At 37.4% G+C, this 19,362-nt stretch overlaps 1 protein-coding gene and 1 non-coding gene across 2 annotated transcripts; one reads left to right on the forward strand and one right to left on the reverse strand.

Moving 5' to 3' along the window:
* Positions 1-11,949: 11,949 nt before the first annotated feature.
* LOC113760110 lies at positions 11,950-14,163 on the reverse strand. The gene is made up of 3 exons (XM_027302680.1): positions 13,945-14,163; positions 13,747-13,833; positions 11,950-12,102 (listed from the first exon to the last, which is right to left on the reverse strand). Exons 1-3 carry the CDS (start codon positions 14,161-14,163, stop codon positions 11,950-11,952), a joined length of 459 nt encoding a protein of 152 aa, XP_027158481.1.
* A 4,273-nt stretch (positions 14,164-18,436) lies between these two features.
* On the forward strand, positions 18,437-18,543 carry LOC113764252. The gene has a single exon (XR_003467534.1). It is a non-coding gene; the product is annotated as a small nucleolar RNA R71 (small nucleolar RNA).
* The last annotated feature ends 819 nt before the right edge of the window (positions 18,544-19,362 follow it).

Here is a 19,362-nt window from a genome sequence, read left to right on the forward strand (position 1 = left end):
GAGTTTGTGTTTGAGTAATTGGAAGGACTTAACTTGTTCATCTCCCCATTGAAATGCTTGGTTCTTCTTGATGATGCAAGTAAGTGGGGCTACAATGGTGCTAAAGTTTTTGACAAACCGACGATAAAAGGTAGCCAACCCGTGGAAACTTCTTACTTCACTAAGAGATGTAGGGGTCGGTCACTCCACTATTACTTTCACCTTATCTTGATCAACGTGTATGCCCTGCGCGCTCGCAACATACCCTAGGAACACAAATTGATCAGTGCAAAAAGTACACTTTTTAAGATTGGCATACAATTATTCCTTTCGAAGAACCTCCAAAACAGCCTTGACATGCATGACATGCTCATCTAAATTCTTACTATAAATAAAAATGTCATCAAAGTAAACGATTACAAACTTACCTAAGAATGCATGTAAGACATGGTTCATTATTCTCATAAATGTGCTAGGTGCATTAGTCAATCCAAATGGCATAACCAACCATTCATATAAATCATACTTAATTTTGAAGGCAGTCTTCCATTCATCCCCTTCTTTCATTCTTATCTGATGGATAGCCACTTTTTAGATCAATTTTAGTAAAAATTATAGGTCCATGAAGCTCATCTAGCATGTCATCTAGTTTAGAAATAGGATGGCGATACTTTACCGTTATAACATTTATGATACAACAATCGGTGCATATCCTCCAAGTTTCATCTTTCTTGGGCACAAGTAGAATTGGAACGACACATGGACTCAAGCTTTCATGTACCTATTTTTTATCCAAAAGTTCACCTACTTGGCGCTCCATCTCCTTAGTCTCCTTAGAATTGCTCTTATAAGGTGGTCTATTAAGTAAGGTTGCCTCAGGGATGAGATCAATTTGATGCTCAATTCCCCTTAATGGAGGTAAACCACTAGGTACATCCTCAGGGAAGACATCTTGATACTCCTGAAAAAGATTAGCAATAGAACTAGGTAAGGAAACATCAAGTGTGTCAGTCGCATGTACTCCTTTACATACGAGAAGTAATAGGATATGATCAGAAAACAAGGCCTTTCGCACATTTTTGACTTTTGCCATTAACATTTGTTTCCTCTCTTTTTTTATCTCTCTAGCCGAGATTCTTTCTCCATTTTCCCTTCAATTTTGCCTCGGCTTAACTCACATTTTCCCCTATTCTCTCGAACTTTATCCTTTCTTTCTTGTCTTTTCTTTTTCTCAAGTTCTAATTTGAATTCCCGTTGAAGAGTAGCTTGATTCTCATGCACTTGTTGAAGTATAAGAGGCACAAGTACAATCCTTTTATTACAATGGGAGATGGGAGAACGAATATTTATTAGTGTAACCATCCCAACTAAATTTCTTGTCGAATTTCCAAGGTCGGCCTAAGATAATATGAGCAGCTTGCATAGGCACAACATCACATAAAACCTCATCAACATATCTACCAATGTGAAAAGAAACTAGGATTTGTTTAAGTACACGTATCTCTCCACTATTGTTGAGCCATTGCAGCTTGCAGGGATTGGGATGGTTAGTAGTAGCTAGGCTCAATTTCTCCACCATGTGTGCACTCGCTACATTAGTACAGCTTCCGGGGTCGACCACCAAGTTACAAACTTTGTCCTTGACATGACAACGTATGTAGAATATATTTTCACGTTGTAGATCATCCACACTAACTTGAGTAGCTAATGCACGTCGAGCTACTAAACCAACTCGATCTAGTGTAGGCTGCTCCTCCTCGGTCTCCTCTCCTCCATCATCAACCAAAGGCGGCATCTCCTTGTACTTGTTCTCGTCATCGGTTAGCACTTCTTCATTGGACAACATGAGCATGACCTGTTGATTTGGACATTGGGAAGCAATGTGTCCAAACTCTCGACACTTAAAACATTTAGTGTCTCAATTTTTCGGTTTAGGTGTTTCTTGATTGGCCTTAAATCCTCCCCTTTGTATTGCCTTGGAAGATGAAGTATTCGGCCTCAAAGCTCCACTCGAAACTCCACTTGGTTTGGCTGAATTTTGTGCAATCGAGGGGCTGATCTCACCCTTTATGGTCGAATTTCTCCAATTTTCATATTGGAAATTGGAGTTTTGGCGAGTTGTACCCCTCCTCTTGAGCTTCCTTTCCACCTCGATAGTTTTGTCCAATAGTTCCCCCATGTCAAAATAGTGTTGAAGCTCTACAACATTTACAATTTCGGCCCTTAATCCCCTCAAGAATTGAGCCATGATTGCCTTCAAATCTTCATGAACATCAACCCTCACCATTGCCATTTTCATCTCTTTGAAGTAATCTTCAACCGTCATACTACCTTGAGTGAGAGTTTGCAATTTATGGTGCAAATCCCTATGATAGTAACGAGGTATGAAGCGCTTTTTCATGACCCTTTTTAACTCTTCCCAAGTTCGGATGGTTGGCTCCTCATTCCTCCTTTGTTTGATGCGAAGTTGATCCCACCAAATAGCTGTGTAGTCCGTGAATTCTATGGCTGCCAACTACACCTTTCGAGGCTCCGTGTAGTGGTTACAATAAAAAATCAATTCAATCTTTCTTTCCCAATCCAAGTATGTTTCGGGATCCGATTTGCCTTGGAATGTGGGGATTTTTAGTTTTATCCCCTTTAGTTGATCATCTCCATGTTTAGCTCGATGTTTATCCTCCCTCGGCCTTTGCTCTTCTTCCTTGAACTCTCTCTCCGAATTGGAGTCACTGAGTTCATGCATGAGAAATTTTCCTCTAGTTTTCTCGAAGGAGTTCTTTGATGAATCTATTTGTTCGATTTGCTCCTGGATGGACTCGAACTTGTGATTGAATTTCCTTTGTATTTCGGTCCACATAGCATCCATTTTAAATGCTAATTGTGCAATGGTAAGTTCATTTTTGTGAGCCATGTTTATAATCATGCAAAACTTAACAAACGTTAGTCGAAAATGCCTCTCTCACTCCCTTACGTGTTTCACTCGCACTCGTGTATCACTCAAGTGTATAAGTCACTCTAATGATCTCACCAACACCTCTCAAGTCAGTGAATTGTCCCTCTTGAAGAAGTAGAATTCCTCAATGAGTATCAATCAAACTTCTCTCCAAGTTACACCAACGGTGCAGCGATTGTTGGCTGGAATTTTTTTTGAGGGTAGTAGTTGATTTTGATTGACTCAAAAGGACTTAAAAACAGGCTGGGAAATGACTAGACTTGGCCGAGCAAGTAGACTCGAAATTTAGAAACTTTTGGACCATGTCTAGTGACTCAATTTAGGAAACTAATTACCCAAATTAGAAAACTAGAAAATTAGATGGACGACCAAGATTGATTTAGACCTCTTTTGTGGACCTTTAGACGTTGTTAACAGTTTGGAAAGACACCCTACAACCTCAAATTCGTGGCTGGATAAATTACACCAATTTGACAAAGAAGCGGCAGAAATTTGGAAACCTAGACGTTACTCTACCCGACTTGCATTTGGGCTGGTTTTGGTAAGTTCCTACAAGGTTTTTCTTGGAATTGTTTTTGGCAAGAATAGTTGCTGGTTTGGGAAGTTTTTCACGGTGCAATTAGTTTTAGAAAGGTTCAGATTTGGTAGTATTTGATGGTGACTAGGATTTGTTTTACAGACCCAAGTCAACTTGGATCCCCAAATCAAGTTACCTTCCTTGATCCGATTCTGTTTTCTTCCTTTTTCTTGCATTTTCCTCCTTTTTTTCTGATTCTTTTTTTTTTATAAACGCAAAATAGATTTGTCTCTTTTTTTTCCTTTCAAGTCGGATCAAGCTCAAAGATCAAGAATGGGTTGGGTTATGCACACAAGCAGCCGCTATTTTGGTTCAAGAAACAAAAACTTGGGTAATGTTCAAGAATTGGTCAACCTTGTTTCAAGAATTCAAAAAACCTTAGATACCAATCCCAACACTCCAAGATATATCAAGAACTTCCAAGAAACAAGGTAAATAGCCTCGATTTTAGTGCAAGACACAAATCCTAACCCATTGGCCAAGAAAGACCCTAGTTTAACCGCAAATCTTCAAAACAAATACGATCAGATTTTTTTTTAACTCTTAGATGGCATCAAGACCTAGAAACATGAATAACAAGGAGGCCCAACAAGATCAAAACAAAAACACAATGCAACAAGGAAGACTTCAGACTAGGGGTGCAAACGAGGCGAGTCGAGTCGAGTTTTGGCCTAATTGAGTCGAGCCTTCAGTTAATTTTATGAAATTCGAACTCAAGTTCGAGTTCGACGAGCTCAAAATGTCAAGTTCGAGCTCGAGGTTAAAAAATAAAAAATAATAATTTTTTAACAAATAATAAAACATTAGGGATATATATGTAATTTTACTATTAAAATAAAAAAATATATAATTGAGCTCGCGAGCCAACGAACTTAATGTTTTTGAGCTCGAGCTCGTATTCAATTGGCTCGTGAGCAGCTCGATTCGTGAACAACTCTATTTCGGACAGCCACAAAACAAACGACAACAACTACTATGCGGATTAAACAAGCATAAACGACGACGACAATCTAGTGGAACGACTAACAAAGGCAAACGACCAGATTTGAAAAACACAAGGAAAACTTACAAGACTTGACAAGATATACTTGATAACGTCAACTAGCTCTGATTACCATCTGATACAAATCCACCCGAAGGTATGAACTCGTATCCCACGTAGTCCCGGATCTAGACGAAGAAAATCAAGTTGAGTTGTGGAATAACACTTGACCCTTCTAACCCTAGATTGCGAACTTTGAATTGAATCTCAACCCACAATCAATCGAGTAAGTGAACCAATGTTAAGAGTAGGAGAACACTACAACCAAGATGTGTACTTAATTGATAAGTTCGAGGAATACTCTCGAGTAATTCTCAAGTATTCAAAAAATACTCTCTTGGACAAGAGAAATGATGTTTAACACACAAATCTGATATATTCCAAAACTAGAGAAATGTTGGGAGTATTTGGCTATTTATAGCTTTACATAAACTCAAGACCTAATGTGATTTGAAACCACTTATTACCTAAAGTTAAATGACAAAAAGTCGGCCCATTGGACTCCTAATCTTGGCTGAATTTATTAGATCAACTAACACTAAATTAAGCAAGGTAAGTTAACATTAAAACCTTTGCTTAGACACCAAACAAACGACTTAAATGAACTAAAACAGAAATTGAATGCTCCAAACTTTTGAAACTCCCAACTAGACTTCACTTGGCTCAAAGACTTGAATTAGGGTGTAACGAATTGTTTCTTCCTTCTCAAGCTCATGAATAACATTTGCATGGTCAACTCCATCATGTATGGTATGAACTAGGGTTTGCATTGATTCCTTAAACTTCTTGGCACATACTCTAGTCATTGGACCACCTAGCTCCACTTGGACTACACTCGAATTGTCTTGGTCAGTCGTCCCTCTTGCATTAGGGATCCGTTTGTTTGGTTCGTCTCAAGAATGCACATGTAACTCAAGTCAGTCGATCATGCATGTGGATAACATATTCTCAAAATTGGGTAGTGTATCTCATACACTAACCGTTGAGTTAATTTTTGGGATAATTTCAATAACCTCCCTTGAGGTTTTTAACAATTTCATCTAGTTCTCTTGAACTTTGAAAAATTACATGTACCTCCCCCGAGTTTATTGTTTCCGCAACAAAAACCATTTAATGGTCAAAATTTTGATTGAATAATCCAAAATGCCCTCATGAAATTGTGAAATTCATTTTACCTTCTTATAAAATTATTCAAAAACTATGGAACATGCACAAAATTTCAAACTCATTTTCAACCCCCATCTCTACTATTTTAAACCTTTTCATATTATCACATTTCAAATTAGTACTATTATCACTATGACTATTACTACCATCAATTCCTAAATTCTAAAACCTCAATCGAAATTTAAAAAATTTGTATTGCTAAACTCAAAAAATTTTAATAACCACATCAATATAACATCCTATCCTTCAACTATTGGAGTATCAATACCAACCCTATCCTTTTTAAATCCAATTTACATAGTCTTCTATTTATCTTCAGATCCTCCAAGTAAAGCTAAAATTAATTTTTAATATATTATTATTTTATTTAGGACATGATCGATTATTCCACGAGTGAATTTTATTTTTGTTTCCATTAAATGTCTAATTGTGTGACACATTCATATGAACAAGATTAGTAATGAATTGTTTAATTGAATGAAAAAAAATATTAATATATTAAGACTATTATGGTCATTTTATAGGGCCAAAAGAGGTATGTGTAATATTGAAAACCTCAAGGGTACTATGTGAAATTGTTAGAAACCTCAAGGGAGATTTTTGAAATTATCCCTTAATTTTTCACTAACTAGTGAGTTAAAGGCTTAGGCCCACATTTTTTTACTAGTAAGATAACTTTTGTCAGATAGAGAAAATTGAATTTTGATGAGAAATACATTTCATTTTGGATAAGTGATAATACATTTGGGACGAACCAAAAAGGAAAGCATGGTACAAACATCTTAACAAACACTAAATGGACAAGTAAACATCTTAAATGAATTTTAGCAAGAGAAAGGTTGAAATTCTCTATTTCAATCAAATTTAACCATTGTCATAAGCTAGTTTCAATTTCTCAAAGCCTACACTTCACCAAACAAACAAACATATGAAATCGGAAAATGCTAATGCTTTCGATCAATAACTTGTGTCATAACATTTCTTCTGGTTATAAATCTTAACACCTTGTAGAGAAAAAAGATGATGAGTTCACCAATGATATGGATTCACACAAATTCCTAGACTTTAAAATTTCAACCTACTCCAAGATGGTAGAGGCAGGTGGTGACCTCATCAAACAACCCGGACAAAGCCAATGGGTATGACTACCTGCACTGGTGGCTAGAAGGTGTCAGGAAGAACTGGAACCAAGTGAGGATGCAGAAGCTATCAGCAAGGAACGTGAATAGGAAGAGAAGCACAACGTTGGATGAGCAAAGGAATAAGGAGAGAAAGATAAAGAAGGCGTATCAAGAGAGGATGAAGGACCTTAAGGAGAAGATAAAGGCAAAACAAGGTGCGGAAGAGAAATAAGATGGAGTAGAGAGAGAAGAGAAAACCTTACCATTATTGACCACATACTAGGCTTTGTGCCCTGCAACTTCTATGAGGCGTCGATTAGTGATTATATTAGGGTAATGTAAGATTTATTTAATACGTATAGTTAGATTGTTGTGTATGATAGGAGCATACATTAGATTGATTTTTTTTATAAATAGATATAGTAAAATTGATGTGATCTGTATTGTGTTTTTTAAAATTAATATGATTTAAGCATTTGACAGATAATATTGGTATTAAAAAATTAAATTGTTTTTTATTTTAATTTAGTGGTAAGTAAATGTTATTTAAATTAATGGAATATATATTATTTTTTAAAAGTTGATAGGACAAAGAATTAAGTGGAGAATTACATTGAGAGTGTTATAATTTGGACGTTGTGTGATGAGATAAATTAATAATTTGGAATAACTTGATATTGTAGATTGGTAACATATGTGTTTGTTAATTAAGTAGGTTTTTTTTCAATAAGTGAAGATGATATTGATTTAGTTATGAATGAATGTGTTTGAAATTGATGGAAGTTATATTTTTTAATTAATAGAGTTTGAATAAGTGAGGGATAATATTAATTTTGAGAGCTGAGAGATTTTATATTAATACTTTATTGATAAATGGATATTATTGAAAGTAAGGTGATGTGTATAGATTTTTTTATAAGAAACAGAAATGATTGCATATGAAAATTATAGAGTTTAATTACAGTAATTTGCAGTAGAATTTTTAAATATTTATTGTTTGATGTTTATGTGACTTATTTTATGTTACTTAAAGTTGTGGTGAATTTGTATTGATATGTAGATATAGGTATATAACATAATTTTTAATATGCATGTGTGTGTGTGTGCATGTTTAGTATTTTATTTGAGGTGATATAATGGTTTGATTTTTTTTAGTGTTTAGATTTTTTATGGTTTTTTCTGTTTGTTATATTTTATTTTTTGTTTATTTACATATGTATATATATATATGGATTTTTGATACTTTATTTGAGCTTGTATGATTGTTTAATATTGTTTTAGTGTTTATATCTTTTCTAGTTTTGTTTGTTTGTTATATTTGTGGGTTCTTATTTGTGTTGTGATCCATGTGTGAATATGAATTTTTTTTGAGTTGCATCATGTATATTTTTGTCAATATATATATAGGGCCATGGTTTTAAATATTTGTATGTAAATTTGTGGTAGTTTGGCTATTTTTGTTATAGTTTTGAAGAAAATTTTATCTTTTTTATTTTTTTTTAGTAGTATATTTTTGAATTTTTGAATTTTTTAAGTGGGTTGTTTTTTGGGTATATTGTAAAGTTGGATAATGAGAGAAATTTAATAGTTGGTGAGAAAATTCTGATTTTATGTATATATTTTCCTATATTTTCTAGACAATCAATATTTTTGTCCATACATATATATATATTGTAGAAAACTAATATAAATAAAAACGCACACAAAGAAAGTACAAGGATACATAAATTATATAAATTTGTATAACGGAGGCCAAAAAAATTTGCATCTGCATCGCGGAATTGAGGGTGGCAGCTGCAGTGGTACAACAAATAAAAGGACAAAATTGACAATGAAATTACAAAGAAACCAGGACAAAAGGGCATAATTGAAATAATTGACAAAAGAAAAAATGAGAAAGGAAGCAACAACAAACAAAGCGGTTCACAGGAGGCCCCATATAATGCTAAAAGACAGGAAATGCCAAAATCAGGCCCAAAATCACACTGAAAACAGGACAATTCACTATAGGTGAAGCCTCGGCGCTTTATGTAGTTTAAGATAAGATAAGATACTATCCAACATAATAATCACACTTTCTCAAGTAGTTGCAAAATTGATACTATTCACCATCTCCGAAATTTTTACACCGCAAGCAATCTTTCACAACATAAATAGTCTACTGCGATTTACTTTGAGAAATAGAGGTGATATTGCTACGATTAATTTATTACAAATATGTATAAAAGAGGGAATGCCATGCTTCAAGAGTGTGTACTGTTGATGATGTGGCAAAACGTGATTGGTTGGAGAGTGTTCGTCCAACTTCAGCTCCAATTGGTTTCCTTTTCGTTGTTGTTGTTTCATTCTGTCCTTGTTTGTTAGTTCTTAGCAGACTAAGACTATAAGGCCTCGTTTTCATGAGTGTTTCTTTTTTGCTTTCTGCTATATATTCATTATAATTACTCCCTCTGTCCCAATGAATCTGTCGTGCTTTGGGAATCCCACATTTTTTCAACAGTGCTCCGATTTCAAAAGGTAATGGGTTATGTTCCAAGAATGCCCCGGTTGAATTAGCTATGCAGCCTGACGTGTTGCTCCATTGATGGTAGGATAGAGTAGTGATATGATTGTGGGACCCATACATATGATATATTTTCAAGCCCTTTTGGAGAAAGTGCAATGCACGAATCCTGCTGGTTCTAACGTGACACTCACACACCATCACATGAAAATTCTCTATTTCACAGGTGAACTTTGGGGCCCACTAAAATATAAGAATCTTGTTGTAAGATTTAAGGGTATCAGTGGAAATCGGTGAAAGTTTTTATTACCATTATTGGTAAGTGACACTAATTTTGGGACGGACTAAAAAGGAAAGCATGACACTTCTAATGGGACGGAGGGAGTATAATAATATATACATATAGGACTAGAACTGAGGCTGCAATATTAGGATAGTACTGATAATGTGAGGAGGAAAAGAGTGGTAAGAGTAGTTGTTATGACACATTGTAGCAGGTGTGATATGTCTTCTTGAATGACAAAGGTTACGTGGTCAACTAAATAAAGGGAAACTGAAATGACAATTTTACCCTGACTATTATGATGCTATTACGGATTCTTCACTAAAGCCCATGTTGTATTCAATGGCCTGTTAGTGTAAAATTTTCTTTGTAAACGTTGTGCAATCCTGACAAAGAATGAATTGCCGCTCTTTCTTCTTTGCTTTCAGTTGATGACGAGACTGATGAAAATTTTTTCGTACAGTTTTCGTGAGTTCATCGCCGGTTTCCTGTTGGATTTTGGAAGTCCTGCATTATGGTCAGTGTTGTTTGTATTAGTCTTACTTGTTGTTCTCTTTTCTTTTTTCTTTCATGAACGATGAACTAATCTTCTTCCTGCTTATTTTCCTGGCCTTCCTTTGTATTGCTTTGTTGTTACCTTGCTGTTTAGAAGCTTGCTTGCATCTCTGCAACTTTCGGTTAGCTGCTGGTAGGCATGCTCTGCTGCATGTTATGAATTTCCCATTGTTTTTTTCCCTTTGCTTTGTTTTCTGTTCATGCTTTATCTTTTTTTTTGCCTTTCTCACCATTTTTTATTACCTCTGTATTGCTTTTTGGAATCTTTTTCTTCCTCTTGCTTAGAAGATCCTCTGCTATACACGACTTCTCAATCCTTCTGTTCTTTTGTTGCTTTTGTTCTCTTCGGATTCTCCTGTCAATCCCTCCTTTTTTAGTTCAGGTTAGTATCTTTCTTGTTTTATGCATTGTCTACATGTTTCGAAATTGTTTGTTCCTCTCCGTTGTACTTTGTCTTATGTTACGTTTGCTTCTCACTTCTTTGTCTCTTGTTTTGACAGCAAGAGATTCTGTGCGTCTTGTTGTTGCTATTTTATTGGCTGAGGTGTGGCTGCTTGCCTGTTTGCCTGAGGTGGTGTTACTTCCCTTCTGCTTCTTTTTCCTTGACTTTTTCTTACTATGTCCCTATGCTGTTACTGGTGGGTGTCAAACCTCCAAAAATAAAGTTAAAAATAACAGCCTAATTGCCAACCAACACAATCTCAAATTTAATTCGTAAACAGGGCAAGTAGGGTCGTCTCCTCAGGGAACTGGTAGGCAAATCACACAGGAAAATGGGGGGGAATTTTTAGCAATAGCATCAACTAATTAAAAAGGAATAAAAACTGAAATTCAAAGTTGAGTAAGATAGCGGGAACCAAATTACACAAATAATAATTAATTAAAACAATCTAGTCAAGGAATTAATCTTGGAATCCAAGCACACAACTGATCACAGATACAAGGGACAATTCATATACTCATGAATAAACTGGTTATAGTGGTCAAGCGATGCGCCCAACCACCAATCTTTTCTTAATTTTATGGTAGTCAAGAGACGCTCATAAACTACCCTCTTGTGACTAGACAACCCCAGAAACGCTCACAAGATTTAATGTAGCCACAGTATTAGGAATTAGAAAGACCCAATTCTAAATGACAAACACACATGCGGATTTGTTTAGGCTAGATTAATTATCCCCACGATCCAAATTAGACCGCTTGCGAGGCGGTGCAATTGTCTCGTTTGCCACTAATCAAGATGCTTAAAGGCGACGCGCCAACATCCTAATTGGCTATCAATTATTTAGACAATCGAATAACAGGTCTAATTATCCAATAAATCTAAACAATAATAACTCAGGGAAAAAATAGAGAATAATCAAATACCCATGAACATATAAATTAAAAATAAGCAATTAAAACGATCTCACAGTTATGGTGCCCCGATCCTCGATTTATTCCTCAACTAGATAAACGATCTAGTCTTGCCGCATAGTCATGACAACAAAGTCAATCAAAGTTTTCATGGAGTTTTGTTAATTGAAGAAGGAGTAAAAGATTTTTCGCCGCTAGTCTCCTAACAAAGAAGAAAACAAAAGTAGAGAAAAAGTCCAAGTCCAAGATCCATCCCTAGTCTATTGCTGTCTTCTTTTTATTGTTTGCGCCGCCGTTTCCTTTTTGCTAGCCGAAATAATATGTGGGTTTATTCAAACAATTTGCTTCCTTTTCCCCCATTGGATTGTTACCAAAAGTCATCTTCCAATTCTATTTCCTAATCCCACGTAAGTTTAAAGTATGGCTCCAAGGAAAGGCGGTGGCCCCAGGAATAGGACCCGCAATCCGGATTTTTCACGCAACTCTGCGTTGTCTGGCGTGGGCACGCCAGAGAAGGCGCAGTCTTCTGGAATTTGCCCTTTTTTATCACTTTTAACACCAATTGCCTATAAGTAACACAAATACCTATTATGAGCAGAAATCCAATACTTTGCATAATAAACTGCCAAAATTAAGACCAAATAACCACAAATAAAATGCATAATTATATCCCTATCAAATTCTCCCACACCAAGACAATGCTTGTCCTCAAGCATTTCAAACTTTAAATACACAACCCAACGAGCAAACATTTTTACAGCAGTTGAATTCAAAACAATGGCTATTAATCAAAGCAACTATTGCCAATGTATGATTTAGATAACTATCAAGTACTGATGACAAAATTTACGAGATAACTCTCCAACTAGCTTTTCAAACCAATGACTCTTTCAAATCCAGAATAACTAATCTAAGAATAGAAAATATCCAACCAACATTCTTTAATAACTGGTCCAATTATTAAGCAAAATCTCAACATAAAGACTCATGGATCCGCAGGCAATACAATTATTCACATACTTTCATGCTCGTATACTTTTTTTCTTTTTTTTTCATCATTTTCATTTTTTTTCCTGTTTCTTTTTCCATTTTTTTTTCTTGAAGGAAGTGCTTAGTCTTGAGCCATTCAAGTCTTTTGACGCGAACTCCGACATCTCTCCAATGAAGGAGCCCGGTTACTCAACTTTAACCGCTTAAAGACCACATACTCATAGTTATCGCTGCTTTTTGACGCGAAAATCGACACTTTAGGTGAAGACCCCCGGTTACTAGTCAATGATAACCAGCGGAGTATAGCCGAATGTTATTCACAAATAAACACCCAAGTAAAATTAAAACCATGCAAGCCTGCTTCATTTCCTTAACATGGAGAACTAAGATTAATAGTTGAACCAGTTCACACAAAAATGTCAGAAAAATATTTACAATGCCTAGAAAAGTTAACCAAAAGAAATTGCAAGAGTCACAAAATCTCAAATATTTACCAGAGAGACATCCTAAAATGTTATCATATCATACTTAACATATTATCATCTAAAACCGTAACAATAGTTAAATTTGAAAATTTAGCCATTGCTTATCAGGGCTAACCATAAAAATCCAAAAGGCATGGTAAAGTTTTTTTTTTTATTTTTTTATTTTTTTGCAAAAGGGAAAGCAGTAAGAAGGAAAAGCTAGACTACTCCCCCCACACCTAAAGTCTACATTGTCCTCAATGTAAGAACGAAAAGTTGAAGTCAAGTGAAGAGAGCAAAAAACTTCCCTGAATGAATAAAAAACTGCAGCAAAACACCATGGTAGGGGAGGTGTCAGGGACTGGCAGCGTGGAGCCTCTGATGGTAGTGTGGTGTAGCGTTGCTTCAGATGGAAGCGGAAGTCTTCAATCCAAGCCTATGTCCCCAGAGTTTACTAGAGTTGCTGTAAGGCGTGACCACGCCTTATAAGGCAGAGTCTTCTGCCCAAGCATTTCTACGATGTTCAACAGCATCACTTATAGGGCGTGGGCATGCCTTGTAAATCCAAGTCTCCTGCCCAACACCAAAAACACTGGCAATGAAACAAAACAACCAAAAATCAACGAAAAATGAAAGAGGACTATAACAAAAAATGGAGGCCTTGGGTTGCCTCCCAAGAAGCGCCTTTCTTTAACGTCTTTGGCTAGACGACTCCTCAGTGAGCAATTAGGCATAGATATGATCTATCAAGTGTACCTCTTCCACAGTACCAATGTCTGAAACATGAACAAACGGTTTTAAACGATGACCATTAACTGTAAAACTCTTATTAGTCTCTAAACTCTGGATTTCAACCACACCATTGGGAAAAACATTGGCTACCACATATGGTCCAATCCAACGAGATTTTAACTTACCTGGCATGAATTTCAACCGTGAATTGAACAAGAGTACCTTTTGTCCTGGAGAAAAGTGTTTCGCACGCAATAGGCGGTCATGAAACTGCTTGGTACGCTCTTTGTACAAACGTGCATTGTCATATGCTTCAAGACGAATTTCCTCCAACTCCTGGAGTTGGAGCTTTCTCTCTTTGCCATCTCTATCCGCATGCAAATTGCATTGCTTGACTGCCCAGAATGCACGATGCTCAATAGCCACAGGTAAATGACACATCTTACCAAACACCAACCTATATGGGGACATTCCAATGGGCGTTTTATACGCCGTTCGATATGCCCACAAAGCATCATCCAATCGCAAGCTCCAATCCTTACGGTTGGGGTTAACCGTTTTCTCCAATATGCTCTTGATCTCTCAATTAGAGACTTCAGCTTGCCCATTGGTCTGAGGATGATATGTTGTACTCACACGATGGTGCACTCCATATTTTCTCATGAGAGCTGCAATGGTGCGATTGCAGAAATGGGTACCTTGATCACTGATGATGGCTCTCGGCACCCCGAACCTACTAAAAATGTGGGATTTGAGAAATCCTACAACAACTTGAGAATCATTAGTCCGGGTAGCCTTTGCTTCTACCCATTTCGATACATAGTCAACTGCTAACAGAATATACAAAAATCCAAAAGAGCTAGGAAAAGGTCCCATAAAGTCCATACCCCAAACATCAAACACTTCACAAAATAACATAGGCACTTGAGGCATTTCATCCCTATGAGACAAACTTCCAAATTTTTGACATTTTTCACAGCTTTTACAAAATGCATAAGCATCACGAAATAATGTTTCCCAATAAAAGCCACAATCAAGGATTTTTCTAGCAGTTCTCTTAGGTCCAAAATGGCCACCACATGCATAATTATGACAATGAGTAAGGATAGAAGGAGTTTCACTTTCAGGTACACATCTACGAATAATTTGATCAGAGCCTATTTTCCACAGATATGGCTCGTCCCAAATATAGTATCGAGAATCATGGACTATCTTATCTCTCTTACTCTTACTCATGCCAATAGGGAATTTATGACTGACCAAAAAGTTCACAATATCTGCATACCAAGGTTCCTTACCTTTGAGATAGAAGAGATGTTCATCAGGAAATACCTCAGATATGGGAACTGCTTCCTCTTCTCTTATCAACCTACTCAAATGGTCAGCTACTGAATTATCCACCCCTTTCCGATCCTTGATCTCCCAGTCAAATTCTTGCAGCAAGAGCACCCAACGAATGAGTCTTGGCTTGGACTCCCTTTTTGACAAGAGATACTTCAAAGCTGCATGATCAGAGTAAACCGTTACTTTTGACCCCAATAGATATGATCTAAATTTCTCAAAAGCGAAAACAATGGCTAGAAGCTCCTTCTCCGTGGTGGTGTAGTTGCATTGAGCTGGTGTCAATGTTTTTGACGCATAGTATATCACGTGACTACACTTCCCACTCCGCTGTCCAAGCACAGCTCCTACGGCATACTGACTGGCGTCACACATGAGCTCAAAGGATAGCTTCCAATCTGGGGGTTGGATGATTGGTGCCGTGGTCAACATACCCTTGAGTGTGTCAAAGGACAATTTGCAATCATCTCCAAAGATGAATGGCACCTCCTTTTGAAGCAGGCGAGACAATAGTTGAGCAATTTTTGAAAAATCTTTTATGAAACGCCTGTAAAAACCTGCATGGCCTAGAAAACTACGAATATCCTTGACATTAGTAGGGTAAGGTAGACTAGTGATCAAATCAATTTTAGCCTTATCTACCTCAATACCCCTTGATGAAACAACATGGCCCAAAACTATGCCTTCCTTAACCATGAAATGACATTTTTCATAATTAAGAACCAAGTTTGTTTCAATGCATCTTTTCAAAATCTTTGTTAAATGGTCTAGGCACTGATCAAAAGAATCACCGTATACTGTAAAATCATCCATGAAAATTTCAATGCAATTATCAATCATATCAGAGAAAATACTCATCATGCATCTTTGAAATGTTCCAGGAGCATTACACAAACCAAAAGGCATACGGCGATATGCAAAAGTTCCAAAAGGGCAGGTAAAAGTGGTTTTATGTTGGTCCTCTTGAGCAACAATAATTTGATAATATCCAGAGTAACCATCTAAAAAGCAAAAGAAACACTTACCTGCCAACCTCTCAAGCATTTCATCAATAAATGGGAGTGGAAAATGGTCTTTCCGAGTTGCGGCATTTAACTTCCTAAAGTCAATGCACATTTTCCACCCATTTTGCAATCTCATTGGCACTAACTCATTCTTTTCATTTTTCACCAACGTGATTCCAGTTTTCTTGGGAACAACATGGACTGGACTCACCCACTGGCCGTCAGAAATAGGAAAAATAATTCCTAATTCTAAGAGCTTGAGAATCTCCTTCATCACCACCTCCTTCATTGCAGGATTGAGCTTGCGTTGATGCTCTCTCACGGGTTTTACGTCCGACTCCAAAAGGATGTGATGCATGCAAATGGATGGATTGATGCCTTTGATGTCTGCTAACGTCCATCCAATTGCTGGTTTAAATTCTCGTAAGACCCGTAAGAGCCTCTCTTCTTGCAACGCAGTTAAATCATTGGCAATGATTACAGGCAAAGTCTTGTTATCTCCCAAGTAAGCATATTTCAAATGCTGGGGCAGTTCCTTCAATTCCACATTAGGTGCCTGTTGAACAGAAGGTAGAATCCTTTCATTAGAAGTGGGTAATGGTAGAAAAGAATTTTCAAACCTGCCTGGAAGCGGATGTAGTGAATGTAAGGACATGATAGCTTCTTTGACTTCCTCCTCCTCCATGTCGTCCACTTCCAAATTGGTCTTGCCTTGTTGCAAGACAAAGTCCAACTTGTCCCCCATGAAATTCTGTTCAAAATTCTCTTGCACAATAGTGTTAGTCATGCCAACAAAATTTACAGACTCAGTATCCTCAGGATGCTTCATTGCATCAAAAATATTAAAAGTGACCTTCTCTCCATCAAATTCCACAGATAAAGTCCCTTCATGTACATCTATTTTAGTCCTTGCTGTACTCATGAAGGGTCTACCCAAAAGAATCACTGCTGAATCAGTAGAGTATGCATCATTCATATCAACAATGTAAAAATCCACAGGAAAAATGAATTCATTGACCTTTACTAGAACATCTTCAACTAGGCCCTCAGGGTAGACATTCGACCTGTCAGCTAGTTGAATGATTACCCTAGTTTCTTTGAGGGGTCCTAAATTCAAAACTTTAAAAATTGAGAGAGGCATGACATTTATTGAAGCACCTAAGTCAAGCATGCTTTTTTCAATTCTTTGATTGCCAATTATGCATGGTATAGTAAACATACCTGGATCCTTGCATTTCTGGGGCAACTTCCTTTGAAACATCGCTGAGACATTCTCCCCCACCTTCACCTTGTCATCCAGACTCAACTTATTGCGGTTAGTGCATAAGCCCTTCAAAAATTTAGCATATTTGGGCAATTGCCTAATAGCATCCAATAAAGGAATATTGATCTCCACTTTCCTGAAGGTGTCCAAAATCTCTTGCTCAGATTCTTCCTTTTTGGCTCTTGTAAACCTGCCAGGAAAAGGAGGAATGTCAACTTTCTTTGAGACTTCAGAGGATTGTTTCTCATCTTCCTCTTCCCCCTTCCTGGGCACTTCTTCTTCTTTGGCGTGGGCACGCCTAGGAGACTGTACCTCCTTGCCACTCCGTAATTGCATTGCACTGGCATTCTCCTTGGGATTAGGAATTACTTGAGATGGTAACTTTCCTCTATTGCTATTTTCCAGGTTGCTCATGGAAGTTGCCAATTGAGACATCTGTACTTCCAAATTCCTAATGCTAGCACGAGTCTCTTGTTGAAATCTGTGAGACTCCTGTTGAGATCTTTGAGCCTCTTGCTGTAATTGACTCGTGCTTTGGGCCAGTGACTTCACCATATCTTCAAGAGACATGTTTGAATTGGAAGTGGATGGTTGTTGCACTGGTGGCCGTGGTTGGAAATGTTGTTGAAAGCCAGGGGGTTTTGAAGCATAGCTAAAGTTAGGATGATTTCGCCACCCTGGGTTGTAATTGGGTGCAAAAGGATCATTCCTTCGTGGAGGTGGTCCAGAAAAATCTCCCACTATGTTGGCTTGTTCAGGTGAATCCTCCTGGAGAGTTGGGCACATGTCAGTCATGTGTCCGGGAGCAGCACAGATACCACAAGTCTTCACAGATTGTAATTGCCCCCTTGCCATTTGACGCACCAGAGAGGTAAGCTCAGATAGTTTACCCTCTAAGTCAGAGTGATTCACTTCATTGACCCTTCTTATTGCTCCATCAGCTCTCACTCCAAATTGTTGGGAATTTTCAGCCATGGTGGAGATCAATAACGTGGCTTCGTCTGTGGTCTTGTTCACCAGAGCACCGCCACTGGCTGCATCTAACATGCTCCTATCCATGGGTGATAATCCCTCGTAGAAATATTGTATTAAAAGTTGGTCCGGAATTTGATGATGTGGGCAACTGGCACACAGTTGTTTAAAGCGCTCCCAGTACTCATATAGAGTTTCCCCATTCGCCTGCCTAACTCCACATATTTCTTTCCTTATATTGGCGGCTCTAGAGGTAGGAAAAAATTTCTCGAGAAATCTTCTCTTCAATTCTTCCCACGTAGTGATGGATCCTGATGGCAGGTAAAATAACCAATCTTTAGCCTTATCTGCCAAAGAGAAAGGGAAGGCTCTTAACTTGATGTGGTTCTCAGTGACTCCTTGAGGTCTCATTGTGGAGCACACCACATGAAATTCTTTCAAGTGTTTATGTGGGTCTTCACCTGCAATACCACGAAAAGTAGGAAGTAAGTGAATAACACCAGACTTAAGCTCAAATGCCTCTTCCGTGTTAGGAAATGTAATGCATAATGGCTGTTGGTTCACGTTAGGAGTTGCCCACTCCCTCAAAGTTTTTGGGACTGCCATTGCTACTCGGGGAATATGCACTTTGTTTTCTTCAGATTCACCTGATGAATCACTAGAAATAAACTCTTGCTCAGATTCTGAAGGTGACGTTGAATCTTGTTGCTTAGGCAACTTTGCCTCCTTAGTCAACCTTCTTGCAGTCTTCTCGATCTCTAGATCAAATTCTAATTCTCTTGTACGAGAAGATCGAGGCATAAAATAAAAAAGAAAAAATAAATAAAAATAAAAACTAAAACGTGTGCAATAAGTCACTTAAAACACTAGTTCCCCGGCAACGGCGCCAAAATTTGGTGGGTGTCAAACCTCCAAAAATAAAGTTAAAAATAACAGCCTAATTACCAACCAACACAATCTCAAATTTAATTCGTAAACAGGGCAAGTAGGATCGTCTCCTCAGGGAACTGGTAGGCAAATCACACAGGAAAATGGGAGGAAATTTTTAGCAATAGTATC

This window comes from Coffea eugenioides, chromosome 2 (genome assembly GCF_003713205.1).
Source record: "Coffea eugenioides isolate CCC68of chromosome 2, Ceug_1.0, whole genome shotgun sequence".
Taxonomy (NCBI): Eukaryota; Viridiplantae; Streptophyta; class Magnoliopsida; order Gentianales; family Rubiaceae; genus Coffea; species Coffea eugenioides.

Coding starts and splice junctions, on each gene's coding strand:
- LOC113760110 (XM_027302680.1), bottom strand. CDS start 14,163: ATGTGTCATTTACCTGTGGCTATTGAGCATCGTGCATTCTGGGCAGTC. Junction 13,834..13,944: donor ACTTTTCTCCAGGACAAAAG/GTACTCTTGTTC, acceptor GTTGAAATCCAG/AGTTTAGAGACTAATAAGAG. Junction 12,103..13,746: donor ACATTGGTACTGTGGAAGAG/GTACACTTGATA, acceptor TGTTACTTATAG/GCAATTGGTGTTAAAAGTGA.